The sequence below is a fragment of the Astatotilapia calliptera genome, chromosome 15, assembly GCF_900246225.1.
Source record: "Astatotilapia calliptera chromosome 15, fAstCal1.2, whole genome shotgun sequence".
NCBI classification, from domain to species: Eukaryota; Metazoa; Chordata; class Actinopteri; order Cichliformes; family Cichlidae; genus Astatotilapia; species Astatotilapia calliptera.
Window position 1 is genome coordinate 13,674,927 of NC_039316.1, and position 14,952 is coordinate 13,689,878.

General features: G+C 39.0%; 1 protein-coding gene across 1 annotated transcript in view; it reads left to right on the forward strand.

Annotated features, from left to right (window-relative positions):
- Positions 1–14,952, forward strand: part of rngtt (RNA guanylyltransferase and 5'-phosphatase) — a 117,999-nt gene that overhangs the window by 17,639 nt on the left and 85,408 nt on the right. Inside the window, exons 7-8 of the mRNA XM_026143578.1 lie at positions 1,189–1,298; positions 3,024–3,125. Coding sequence (XP_025999363.1) covers positions 1,189–1,298; positions 3,024–3,125 — 212 coding nt within the window. The remainder of the gene's footprint in view (positions 1–1,188; positions 1,299–3,023; positions 3,126–14,952) is intronic.

Here is a 14,952-nt window from a genome sequence, read left to right on the forward strand (position 1 = left end):
CCCCTGAGCAAGGTACTGTCCCTACACACTGCTCCCCGGCCGCTGCATTGGTGGCTGCCCACTGCTTGACTGGGTGAATGGGTTAAATGCAGAGGAGTAATTTCCCTACGGGGACTAACACATACACATTATTATTGGAAGAGCCTTAGAAGAAATGAGGAGAGCACAGCAAGCAAAATAAAGGAGAAAGAAGGCAAGATCTTATAAACACATGACTATTATATGTGATATTAGACAAGCCTTTAAAAAGCCTTTAAAAAAAATAAAAATAAAAAATGCTGATTTAACTTTAGTTTCTGATGTCCTGTACTCTGATTCACTTCACCTTTACAAGGTCATTAGAAGATCATCTGGTGTGAACCTATCAAGAGTCTAGAATAGATGATAAATATATGTATATGTGCAGTAGCCCTAATATGAAATGCACATTGTCCCTCCTAGATTTAAAGGTGAGTAATTAGCTTTATACAGAGAAGCTCATACACAAGGTGAAAAGTTGTGTATGAGCAACCGAGCTGAAGTGAAAAACGTGCACATTAAATAGTAATACTAATAAATAAATATTTTCCTTTATATTTGTATTTTTTTTTACCCTTCAGTTTCTTAATAGGTCCTTGGATACTGTGTTGTCAGACTACAGAACAGAAATCATAATTTATAATGTATTAGTATACTAAATAGTATTTTCTGTTTATTAAAGCGTGTAGCACAAACCTTCATCATCACATGGTTTTGTGATATCAAGCATTTTGTTCATGAGCTCCCTAGAAATAACCGGGAATTGCAGATTTCTCATAAATAAGGTAACACAGACCTTTTGCCATATCTTTATGCAGAACACTTGTGCTTGAGTGTGTAGTCAACCCCCACAGGCTTACATTGAGCCAGGAAAAACCCTGCATCTGTTTCCATCACTCATACTGGGAAAAGGGGGTTGATCCAGAGTGAGATGCGGATTCTTGAAATAATTAAAGTGAAAATAACATTCAAAATAGAGAGGAGTGAAAGCAGGAGTTTTAATATTTGTACCTGTTGTCTCGCACAGGGATTCATAAAACAAAGAGGCAGCTGTTTGGAAAAGTATCACCGGTACTCAATGTGTTTTTCTTCTCTGTGTAGGAGGGAATAAATGTTTCTTAAAATTCATTCCAAGTTTAGCCTTCTGCTTTTCTTCTTTTATCTTCCCAGGGTGCAGTATTTCTTGAAGGTGTCAATGTGAAAGGCGTCACACAGGTCACCATACAACCCAAGTTAGGCGAGATCCAAAGAATGTGCCAGGAGATGGCCGAGTGGGACAAGTAAGAACCTTCCTTTTACCTTTCTTATTTTCCTCTGGGAAAGTGTGTGTGTCTGTTTACACATGTGTGGGTGTACTGTACTGTGCTATGAGTGACTCATTTGTCTTAAATCACCTTTTTTTTTCCAGAGAAAAAAATCTTTACACTCTCTGACAGGCGGCAAAGTCAGGAATAGATGTTGCTATTCTGGAGAAATATGCCGCTGCAGCTTTTTTAATGAAATTGCAGAGCATCAGCTCGACTGCAGTGACTTGTCACAGCGCAAGAAAACAGCCCATGCTGCGATTTCCATGGCCTGCTGTTAAAATTATTTTTGTTATGTCTTTGTTTGCTAATATACTAAAATCCTCACATATTTATAGTTTAGGAAATTTTTCAGTGTGTAGCGCCAAAGTTAGTTGATGTTCTCTTAGTGCACTAGGTTGTCATAAACTATGTTATGACTTAAGCCACAAAGTAAAGTGTCTGAGAGGTGTTTCTTTAATGCATCCAGTTGCTTTTGCAGAGATTATATTTGTTTTTGGGAACCTGTGTTTGTGCGCACAAAAACTCTGTAAAAAATGTCTTCCAATGGTCTTGAGTTAAACAATAGATTTGACTGACTCTGTCAGAGGTTATATGTCAGTGTTGCATCCCAGCTGTAATATATTGAATATTCAAGACAAATAGTTCAGATGTATTTGCAATTATCAGCTTGTTCTCTTTGAACTGATGAGAGAACTATTAGGTTTGCCAGCTGCCTGTTGGTATCCTATCATATGTATGCATATTACACTGCCTGGCCAAAAAAAGTCACCACTGTAATTAGGCAAAGGTAAGAGGCTTCTTCTGGGTGACTCCTGCAGTGATTCATGTTTTGGCTGGCAACAGGTGATGTAACCCTAACTGATGCAATGATTCGCTTTCTAAACAACCGTGTATTAAGACATTGTTTTCACAACCATGCGATATCTCCTTTCAGAAGAGTCTAATTATTGGTTTGCTTCAAGGAAAAAAACAAAACAAAAACAACAAGGGATATTGCTGAAACTACTAAAATGGGGTTAAGAACTCTCCAAGGCATTATGTGGTTGGAGAGGATTTAAGAGTTTGAAATCATGTCATCATAAGCACCAATAGTAAAACGTATGACTATGTTTGAGAGTGAAGAAATGTGATAGTATTTTCGCATGCATTCTGCAAAGAAGGATTGTGACTAAACGGCAGCGCAGCTTAAAAAACAAACAAAAAAACTGAAGCTAAATCAAAAAAGGCTTTAGTTTGCTAGTGAGCTTAAATATTTAAACATGCACCCATCATGTCTTGTGCCTACCATACAAGCCTGTGCATGGTGGTGTTATGATCTGGGGTTAGTCAGGTCGAGGTTAAGCCCAAAAGAAATTAGGACAGCTGACTACCTGGGTATACTGAACCACCAAGTTTGCTCTGATTTTTTTTTTCCCCCTTCCCGATGGCACAGGCATAGTCCAAGGTGATGATGTCAGGATTTAAATGGCAAAGGACTCGTTCAGAGAGCATGAGACATTATTTTTAACCCCACTGAAAATCTTTGGGATGTGCTAGAAAAGACTTGACTCCCTGATCATTAATAGAAGATCCTGAATGGAATAAATGTGACATTTCGTAAGCTTACCGAAACAGCCAACCAAAAATCTTCTAAGCTGTGTTTAGAGCCAGGCTGAAGATCAGGCACACATGTAAGGGCTGTTGTTGCTGTTTTTGCAGGTCTGGTTTTCCTGGTGCGCAGCCTGTGTCCATGGATAGGCAAAATTTGCGTTTCCTCGAGCAGAATCCATACAAAGTCAGCTGGAAAGCCGACGGCACGCGGTGAGTTTATGAGAAATGACTGCTTGTCTTCATGTGTCAGTACAGGTATGAGACTGTGTGTCTCTAACTTCATTGTGTTCAAAGTTTAATGGGTTTTCTTTTGTGTCAGTAGGCATACCGTAAGTTTATGTCCTTCAGAGTTGTCCATCAGAGATGCTCGTTCTCATTAGGTTTTAATTACAGTGATTTTACATGGCTAATTAGCAGGAGTGCTCTTTGATATCAGTGATGTTCCCTGCATAATTACCTTCATATAACCTGAACAGGATTACTGACTCCAGTCTCTTACCCCATATAAAAGAGAGAGCATGGGGCACTTCTTCTGTCTGGTCACATTTTAGGTTGAATTTGTTGTTTTTCTTTTGTTTTATCTCTCTGTTACGTAAAGCCAGTGCTGAGGGAAAAAGAAGTGTTAGTATTCTGGTAGTCCGCTGTGAAGCCCTGTTTCCCTCGCTGGTGCAAATGTGCAGTGTGCTGGTGAATATTTAATGACTGCAGTCATTTTAAAGAATTTTACATATCGGTGCTTTAGTTTCCCCTAAGAGAGAGACTAGCAGAGTACAGATTTGGCCTCTGACCAAGATCCCGCTAATGTGTGTAATCAGCTTCCATTATTTTCAGAACATCTTGAAATTGTTGTTCAGCTCTGCTCTGACGTTTGACTGAAGAGGGACACTGACCTCTTCCTCTGCTGCCTCTGGCTCTCGTCTGTCACCTTATTTCCCTCCAGCACTTGATTTTGAAAAGTAACCTGATATTTTTTTCAGTTGTGAAAAACAGATGCAGATAGAGGCTCCGTATGCTATGAGTCACCACTCAAGCACAGGATATATTGAGGATATAATGCACCACCTTCTCCTCAAATTTAGCAATTTAAAAATGGTAAAATACTTTTTACATTTTTAAATCCAGAGGACATATTGCTTGAAATAATATTTAAAATAATCAAAGAAGGTGGGAAAATCCATCTTGGGGAAATGTGCATGATAAAAACTTCAACTGGTGAAATAAAAGGTGTGCTACAAAAATCTATGAACAAACCAAAAGATGGAGCAAATATTAAATTGGTACATTGTCTGATCTTTGTACTATACATGAACTCTAAAATGAGATCATTCTTCCTTGTATTTAATTTCCCATTTTGAAGCATTATAGTTACTCATAAAGGATCTGTTAGACATAGTTCCTGAAATATCAGGAAGTATGTCTTCATGGTCTGGTCCGGTACAGTCTTGACTTGGGCCAAGAATTCCCTAATAACAAATGTTAAACTACATATCAGTATACAATGGATACATACCTGTCTGTCGGACACAGGAATTTAGAATGTATGACATTTAATAAATAGATGATTAATGGAAAGTGTATTTTTATGTCTTACAACACTCGTTTTGGGAGGAAAAACATGAAAACCAGCCATAATGATTTAATTCTATTTGCACTATTAGTAGTGGGAGGAATGCTTGCATGTATGGCATTCCCATGTGTTTAACCTCATTTAACTCAGAATAATTTTTATTGTTACATGTTGTGGCTACTTTTTCTGGCTAACTTCAAAATAATGAATTTAGGGCATTTTTACTGCTGTCGCATGTCAAAACTGGTTAGATTTGACCCGAACAGTATCTAAGGGTTGACTTTGCTATTGCTTGCCCTTTTTAATAATGTGTTACTGTCATAATTGATTATGTCTTAATCTGCATGTGCATGTGGTTCTAAATGGCTCACTCTTGTCTGAGAAATACTGAAAACAGCAGTGACCACAGTGATCTAGAGTTGATAGTTTTACACAGACGGTGCTGTGGTCTTACTGCAGAATCTGGCTTTGTATGGTTGATGTAAGTACTGTGGAACACAGGGTGAGTGTGGAGGGCTCTAATCCCATGTATGGCAAATTTCTAGGCCAGTGGGTTGGTAAACAAAGTAAATTCTTCTGCTAGTTTATTTCCAACACCACCTGATTTATTTATTGATTTATTTTTAACAGCGTCGACTTTCCTGAGCTGTTTGTTCATTTAGAGTCTGCAGATAATCCAGCTGACTGCTTCTTTTAGATCCTTTGGGTGGCTTGCTTGCTTGTTTTGACCTAGTTAAAAAGATAGTAGACTGTTGGAACAGATTCTACCCTAGTAGGATCAAGACACATTCTTCTGACTGAGGTCACAGGAAAGTCACAAAGTATTCACAGACACATATAACTTTGGTCTTTCATGGCGTTTGTTGACAAAAGGAAAAATACAAGATAACACCTTTAGCTTCAACTATAGTGTGTTTGAGGTTGAGGTGAGCAACAGCAGCTTACTGTCTTGGTAAAGCATATATTGGCTTGGGCTGTGTTACAGCCTCCTGTGATACAACGCTGTATTCAGACAGTGCTTTGCTAGATTAGAAGTGAAAGTGATTTCTAAATCCTAGCTGTAATGGGATGACTAATTCAATTGGTGTGATCCAGTCACTTTATCTGGTCTTGATTTCATACTTCCTCTAACCTCAGTCAACTCTTTCTTAAACTCTCCTAGTATAATTGGAGTGCTGGAGGTCCAACTGTCATGTTTGGGTTGTCCTAATACATAGGTGTCAAACTCTGGCCCGCAGCCTAATTACATTTGGCCCGCGAAGCCATACCAAATTACTATTAGAGCTGGCCTACTGGTATTATACAGCTAATATATATATCGTTTAGTATTAAGCTTTGCTTGTTCCATATTCAGTTTTCCAGCAAAACTTGTTTGAGTCCATAAGAAAAGATTCATTCTTATATCTGGAGGAAGATTTTTTTTTCTTCAATAAATATTAATGTTAGCCCGCGACTTTGTTCCAGTTTTGAATTTTGGCCCACTGTGTATTTGAGTTTGACACCCCTGGACTAATACATTCAGCTCCCTTTCAGTTACTGTTTTTTCGCTGCGACTGCTTTCCAAACAATTGGGGCATCATGTAAAAGAGGAAGCTTGGAGATGTTTCGTGTAGAAGTATGATATAAAAATGTTGTCACTTTTCAGCCATATGAATTAATGTCTATTTCTTGAGTTGTGGTAAACAATGTGCCCCATCTTATGTTAATATATAAATAAAAATGTTTTCTGGCTTCTTTTAGAATACCTGCAAGTTCTTGAAACTTGTTGACACTCGGCTACAGACATACATATTTCTTATTCACATCCTGCTTTGTGTGTGCGTGTTTTGCATGCGCATGTGTGCGAACAACATCAGAATGCAAACCACAGCATATTTACACGGCAAAAGGTTTGATATGGTAGACTTTGATGGTCTTTGTTGTCAGCATAGCGTCAGCCTGCTGTTTGCGGTTCTCGTGCTTTTTCAGCAGTTCTCTTTATTTATCATTGTTGTCTTTTTGACACACGGTGCATGCAGTACGTCTGACAAAAGCAATGGGGTTTTTTGTAAAAGGATCATGCAGCATTGTGGATATTCACAACGCAGTCTTCGCTTTGGTCTACATACAAGTAATAAAGTTGCGCTTGGAAAAGAGAGGCTTTTGTTCTCTTTGCGAGGAACAGCCTCTTCTGATGTTACTTTATTCTCCAAAGCCAAGGGATGGATGAAAGCAATCGAAAATCATGTTTCCTTATTAGTGCCCGTGCTTTTTAATTTATCCAGTAAATAGCCATGTGTGTCATACAAGTTTATCTTTTGTGTGTGAAATTGAATTTACACAAAAGAAGTGATGATGAGAGGCGGTTTGGTGAGAAATAGATTTTTCTTCTTCTTTTTATTAAATCAGTGTTATTAAATTCCAACAGTGTAGATCTTCATTGAATCTGGACTGTAGGTTGGACTGGACAATATTAGTGGACTGTGATTGTGAGTCTTCTAGAGGGTGCAGAGCAGGGCCATGGCTTAGTCCTTGATGAATTTAATTGGTGTGACAAGTCTGGCTTCAAAATAAATGTGGCAAAAAACAAGTAAATGTTTATTGGCTTCTTTCCCCTCTCTCTGCACAAGTGCAGTGAGCTAAATGTTTTGCTTCTTGTTGACGAAGAGTTGAATGTGTGAATAATCTAATGAACAGTTAAAGGAAGTTGCAAAGTTTTAATGTAGACATGACAGTGATGAAAATGTTTTATTCTTCCTTTGCTGGTTCCTGGAGTCTGTTGTATTTCTTTACCATGCTTGAGTCAATATTGTTCCAGTAGCAGTAGTCAGAAAACCTAGCTTTGCCTCCAGTAAGGTGTAGTCATTCAGTTGTTCCATTTAGAGTAGAGGATCATTGTTGTAGTGGTCACAAATACACAACAGTGGGACTACAGATTACAAGTTCTACAATTCCAACAATCCCACTCTTGCATTGCAAAGCTGGGATTGTTGTGACTTGTCCAACAATCGAGTGGCAAATCTGACTCATGTGGGAGCACTCCAGCTGAAAATTCCAACTGGCATCTCAAATTTTTGGCTGTCCACTTCAAGTGTAACACAGCATTAATCTGTTTGTCATATAATTGCCATGATGTGCTGTAAGATCAGTGGTACCTGCCTTGGTGATCATCAGTATGAAATGGGGATGTGTCCCGCGGTGATTCTTACATTAACATTCAATTCCCAAAATTTTCAAATGCAACTGTATAAGCTTTTTTATTTATTTATTGGTACTGTAGTTGTTGTGGGCAGCATATGCACCCAGATGGCAATTCTTCAGGAACTGAAGGGAGCATACAAAAGGATCTAGTCTGCCGTTACATGCTAAAAAAGGAGAAGATGCAGAAGGAGGTCCACAAGCACAGGAAAAAATACAAATGGAAGATGGCAGCTAGTGCACCTGCTGCACTATGCTTTGGTCCATTTACCTCAGAAGGCTTCACCCCAGAGTGGTGGTGGCAGATAATTGTATTTAACAAAATATTAATGTGTGGTGTCCTTGTATTGATATAATACTGTCAAACAAAGTGTAGTGATACAATAGTGTATATTTTTTTTTGTTTCATTTTTTACCCACTCCTGTTGTTCACCTTACAAAATAGTACCTAAACTGTTTTTTTGTTTCGGTGTTATAAGGATAAGATTGAACTGAAACGGGGAAAAGTCAAATGTTGGAGCTGGGAATGACATCGCTCCCGATTTAAACACGTTCCAGTAGCAAAATTGGAGAAGCTAGATTTGTTTCACTGATTTGAGGTGATATAACTAATTTCCTTCGGGATTAATAAAGTATTCTGATTCTGATAACTATTGAATTCCGACTCGGAAACCTGGAAATTCTGACTTCCATGCAACACACTTGTAGCTTTGCTTTGACTCGTTAGTACAAAAGGCAAAGTAAATTATGGAACTGCTTTGCTGTTGACACATTCATTTGCAACAATTAAATATGCAATTTTGCATTATGTTGGATGATAATTGTAAGTAATTAACTAGGTGTCAAAAACGCATGTATTTCTACTGGTATTGGTACTAACTACTAAATTTCTGATACTGTGACATCACTAGTATGAAATCCCTCCGGTCATTTTGGTCCTCAGCACCCCCTACATCAGTGGTTCTCAAACTTTTTTTACTAGGCCCCCCTTTGTTTGACAAGAAAAATGTTCGCGTCCCCCACCCGCACGCACGCACAAACACACCCTCCAACCACACACACCCATATTTTGCTCCAATGCGGTTTATTTCACACCTCAAACATTTAGTAAACAATTAAGTAAATACAAGTAATCTGCAATAAATTACAGGTAGTAAGAAAATGAACTACTAACTCCTTTACACTACGTCCACACCAACACGGGTATTTTGAAAACGCAGCTGTTTCTATGCGTTTGGACCTTTCGTCCACATGTAAACGGCGTTTCGAATCACCGGAAACTGAGATTTTTTTTAAAACTCCTTTTTTCCGTTTACGTGTGGACGAGGAATACAGAGTTCGTCACGCAACGTCAGAGGTATATGCCTTTTTTCACGTCACACTGTGCACCACGTTATTGTTTACATGAGATGAATTGCAGAATGGCAGATATTCAGATTAACAGTGACAGTATTTTGTCTCTATCTTCAGGTTTTACATGCTTACAAACACACACACACACTTACTGTCATTTTATTTAGAAAGGCAGAGGCGTCACGGTGTAATAATTTTACGTGTAGTTGTTTTTTTTTCCTGTGTAATAATATTCAACATTGATATCAATACATTTTTCAAAAAATGCCTCTCTGTGGAAATTGGTTTAAAAACATAAACAGCTGTGGGATACTGTTTGTCTGGGATTTGAACCGGGGGAACAAATTGTGGCAGGATCAGCCTGATATTATTTGTATCCCGTGTTAACTTTACTGTATAAAGAGCTAACATCTCCAAAATGTCATGAGTAGTTAGTCATTACAAGAAGTGTTTGTGAACTAAAAATCAAGAATGTGTGATACTGTTTGTCCGTGATTTGGAGAGCCCAGCGCGTGCTCCCGACGAAGGGAAAACCAATTATGCAGGGGAGACCTACCTCGGCACTTGTGCAGGTGAAGCCAGAGGGAAGATATGCTTCACCATATTTTCTAGTCTTTGGCTTAGAATGAAGTTGGTTTGGAATAGGGCTGTGCGATATGACCAAAATCTCATATACCGATATAAGACCTCTATCGTCCCGATATCGATATAAATCACAAAAATGTAACATTTTCTGTAAATTCTGTGAATCTCGGGCAGCTCAACTTGCCTGAAGTGTTTCCAGCTGGGCGCCGTATACCTGGAGTCCAGTGTTTTAACCGATGCATGAAACTACACATTTTTAGACACAAGTTGTAACAGCCGCCGTTTTTTTTTTTTTTTTGGTTTTTTTTTTGTGTGAGTGTTTATTACACGGCATGCTGCGGGGAAAAGCCTGTTCTAACGTTTGAGTCTAAGGTTTATTTCTTAGTACCTGGCGGCTCTTTTTAAATTCTCATCCGTAAACACTGCATACTCTTTCACGTGATTCAGCTTTTATTGTGAAAGGTTTATGTGGAAAATAAACAAGCGGACACGCGTTGGTTTTACCGTCATTGTTGTTAACGACAACGCATACAAACAGGTACTTGTCCGTCCGTAGTGTGGTTATATTAAATATAAGAGAAAGAGAGAACTTTAAGAAATTAATATAGCCACTACAGTGACCATCAAAACGATGAAAAAATATTGCCGTAAACAGTTTATTTTGTGACACCACGAAACAAACGATAGCGTAAAATGAAACGATAGATGTTTTTATATCTTCATCCGATATATATCGTTATATATCGAACAGCCCTAGTTTGGAAACATATTCAGCTATGCTTCATCTCATGCTTTGCGTGTGTGTGGGAGCCCCATCAAACACCAGTCCATTGCGCTAGCAGTGTCCAAGCGTTGTTTTTGCTTTTTTCCCTTTTCAATGGCTCTGCGCCCCCCCTAGGGGCCAGGCCCCACACTTTGGGAAGGTCTGCCCTACATGTTGAATTCCAGATGTTTCTGCCAGGGGTGAAGGTTTGCCCTTCTCAAAACTAACACCAATAGATTTGTGGTCATTTGTTCGATGTGCTGCTGGGGTCTAATTCTAAAAATTCTCAAAGGATAAAAAAAAGTATACATAAGCAACAGCAGGACTTGCAGTCTAACATGATGGAAGATTGTCGAGTTGGTGGGTTTTCATTAAGATGGCAGTGGTAGGGCGTGATCTTAAATTGTCATTCTCTTGATGGATTACATGAAATGTGCAGAGCATTTCTTATTAAATGTCCCACTTTCTTTCCAGTGGCATTTTTAAGGCCTGAAATGGACTTTTAATAGGAAATTTGTCTCTCCAAGGTGGCCGTGAAAGATTTTTCTCTTTGCATATTGCTAGGGGTCCTCACTTTAGTTTTACATATTCTTAATCCCTTTGTTACCCTGGTGAGGATAAAAAAAGTTTCCTATTCTAATGAAAGCAATTTTTACTTTTAAATGAGTAATTTCTTTTTTTTTTAAAATATCACATGCAAGTATAATTTTTTTTTACAGGAAAAGGTTAAGTGAGGAAGAATGTTAATTTTCAGCAGCCTGTAATGGTCTAACAGAGTTGCTGTCAGGATCAAATCGGTGTTTCTGGCAGTCTCTTCTCATGACTACAGGGCAACGCATCAACATCTGTGACAGTTAAACTACCTCACTCAGTACCATGATAACATGCGTGACGGTGACAAAGTACTGACGCTTCCCCACTCACCTAAAAATATTATATAGCTTTTCTCGATGCAACCAGTCATACAGTGAGGGGGAAAAAAACGAGACAAAAAACAAACTTGTCACTTGCCTGCAATCTGCCAAGGGAGGTGGCTTCTAATGGGCTTTGGAAAGACAGCAAAATTAGTGGATTTGCCAAGAGGGGAGACATAAAGTGAGTTGGGGTTTTTTCACCTCTTCTTATACAGCCTTCTGTCAGGGCTAGATTGGTTTGTGCCCCAGAGATGAAGGGCAAAGAGAAGGGAGAGAGCCAGTTATGTTCTTAGGCATTTAAACAAACAATGTTGCTCAATTTGGACTCAAAGAAACTGGACTTGAGAAAGTTTTGGACTTTTTTAATTGTCTCTTTAAAGTCCTGTTTCATCCCTGATTACCACTCCAGTGATTTATTTAAAGAGAGGACACCAATCCAGTGTTTTTCTTTTACATCCCAGATGAAATAATGTCAGTGAAAAAGACTTCAGTGCCATCTTTCCCATTTTTTTTTTGGCTCTTTGGTTTTCTCCGTAAGACTGCCAGTGTTTTATATAACAAAATAAAATAACACAAAGATAAAACATTTATTCATTAATTCAGTATGCTTAATAAATAATTACAAATGCATATGTGTGTTTGTGTTTTATAGTTTCTGTTTGTTATTTAGTTAATTTCTTATTTCTTACTATAACACACAAAATCTTTAAGTGTGTGTATCTGTGTGCCTCCTGTGGGGCCCACACAGTCAAGAGTTCAGCTGCCAAATGGGATTAAAATGTGAAAATTATTATCTATATCAGAGTATTTAAATCAGATTGATATCCACAAAACTTCAGTAATGTATTAGGTATTAAGGTGCCATCAGATTTCCAGGCAACCACCTCACAAATGGCTAAAATTGGGGGTGGGGTCTTTGTTTGTTGTGGTTTTTTGCCTTTTGTGGACAGCACAGCAAGCTGCATTGTATCGTTTTAATTTCACAGAAACATCTCATTTATATTAACAGAAGCTGACTTTTACATGATATATAATAAGGTCATCATGTGTTCTACAACTACCGGTCAATTAGCTGATTTTACTCTTTCGTTTCTACACCCTTCATTTCATAACCAACAGCAAAAACAGGCCAAACAACACTGTAGCAAGGGCGTGTACTAGCCTAGTGTCTGTGATGCTAATGATGATAATAGACTGCACCAAAATTCTGTCTTGTAAGTTATTGAAATTTTGTTTCAACAGGGAACTTGTTGTTTACATTACAGGAATTTATTCTTACTGGTGTTCAGTAAGCTTTAAATTAGGGCTGCTCCTCACATTTAATTCACTAGTCTCCTAGTCAATTAAATGCATCCCCAAAAAATGTTTAACCAGTCAAAAAAAACCTGTCAAAATTGAGCACAGTTAACATTGTCTATACAATTATAGTGTGTGTAGTTTTTGAACCCATAGTACTGGGTTCCTTAATCCTTGCCCAAGTAGTGGGCAACAATAAAGGATTAGTTGCCTTTGGCTGCATATGTAAGCCTCTTTATAAAAGCTTAAATTTGTAAGTATTTAAATAGTATTTTGAGTCACATGAGTACTGCATCAAGCAAACAAATACAATATGTACATCCATTTGTTTTGCCCACTTTTTCTTTTTTTGCGCTTCCGTCTAAAATGAGAAATCACCCCGCCCTCCCTATGGGGGGAAAAAGAAAGCACCGTCCCTTGAGCAGCCCCTTGACGCATCACTAATGATGTGCAAAGCTGTTGGATCTGATCTAAACCCTCCTCTGGAAATCAGCTGCTGTCAGTCATGCCTTGTAGACTTGCAGAGCCGATACAATGACCGTCTGTGCCTCATTAGGGCCAAAGAGTTTGGGGGATGTGGCTCGGGAATGCGCATAACATGCGAAGCACCCAGAGAGCCGAGGAGGAGGTGGGCAGAAGCATCCACTTGTCTGAATAAATGAGCATATTATATTTCACAATTTCCTGTTGTCCATAAGAACAGAATAAAGTATCTGCTGTCAACATAATTTAATAGAAGGAAGGAGGGGAGGAATGGTATTGGTATGAAGGTGTGACTGTGATGAGGAGGAGGACCACTGGGAGTTACACAGAACTAATGGTCTCTACTTTCCTCTGAACGTACTTGACAGCCGTGGCTAGTTGGCTAATTAGACAGCGGGGGAACTTCTTCTGCTCTGTGCAGACCTGTTGTGTCCCCACTGGTTGACAGATCTTCTCTGTTGTGACACTCAGCGTTTCTGTTTGATCTTTTTAGCCATTGTTCCTTTTCTGAGATAAAAGATATTAGCCCTGCACACAAGTATATCTTTCTATCTGCAGGAGTTATCATTTTGCCTAAACTAGGCAACACAGGCATTTCCTGTTCCCTTTCTTACCCTGCTCCATCCTCAGCTCCACTGAGGATGGAGTCAATCCTCTCCCACCCAAAAAATGTAAGTGCTGGCCCACTCACCATTTTTTTTTTTTTCCCTTCTCCACCAACATTTCTTTTCTTTTTTCCATCCCCCTGCAGTATCCACAGGACGTGTCTCCACCTGCTTTATATCTCAGGATTAGTGTGTTTTTACGCTTTCTCCTGTCAGGGAGGTGTGTGTGTGTGTGTGTGTGTGTGTGTGTGTGTGTGTGTGTGTGTGTGTGTGTGTGTGTGTGTGTGTGTGTGTGTGTGTGTGTGTGTGTGTGTGTGTGTGTGGTCATACTCTACACATAACACCATCTTATGACGGCCACTTTTCTTGACCAGCGTATTCCATAAGTTGTACAGGGTGGGCCATTTATATGGATACACCGTAATAACATGGGAATGGTTGGTGATATTAAAGTCCTGTTTGTGGCACATTAGTATATGTGAGGGGGCAAACTCCTCAAGATGGGTGGTGACCATGGTGGCCATTTAGAAGTCGGCCATCTTGGATACAACTTTTGTTTTTTCAATAGGAAGAGGGCCATGTGACACATCAAACTTATTGGTAATGTCACAAGAAAAACAATGGTCACATATACTAATGCAGGGCTCTAGACTAACTTTTTGACATGGGCGCACCGGTACGCCTAACTTTAAAAATTTAGGCGTACCGGCACAAAAGTTAGGCGCACTCAAATTTTTCAACCGCATCGCTTAACACCGCAGTTTTACATGTGCACTTTCTTTGGGGGGGGAAGTCCATACAGACAATATTAATTTCTAAATTATTAACTAACAAACTTGTGCTTAAAGTGCTTTGTCAATATTGTAGAAAATGTTAAAAACTTAATCATCATCTTGGCCTCCTCTGACGACCTGTTTGCTGCTGTCTGCTGCTGAAAGGCCGTGGGGAGAGGGGACACTTGGGCAGTGCATTTATTGCAGCATATAATGTGTTTTCTGGATACACTGTGCTTTTTCAGCATTCAAAGATTGATGGCACCGTGTCAGAGCACTGGCTATGAATTTCAGACAGATCAGGCCTTAACTTAACAAAAAAGTTATCAATAGTTCTTTTCATCTTTTCTTATTACCCACAGCTACAGTACATCCACTTCTCTCAGGCCTAGGCTGCTCACTAGGGCTGAGTATCATCACTGATTTCTATAATCCATTCAATTCCGGTTCTCAAAGTCCTGATTTGATTCAATTTAGCCTCAGACAGTCAGAAATATTATAATTCTGATCATTTATCAGTA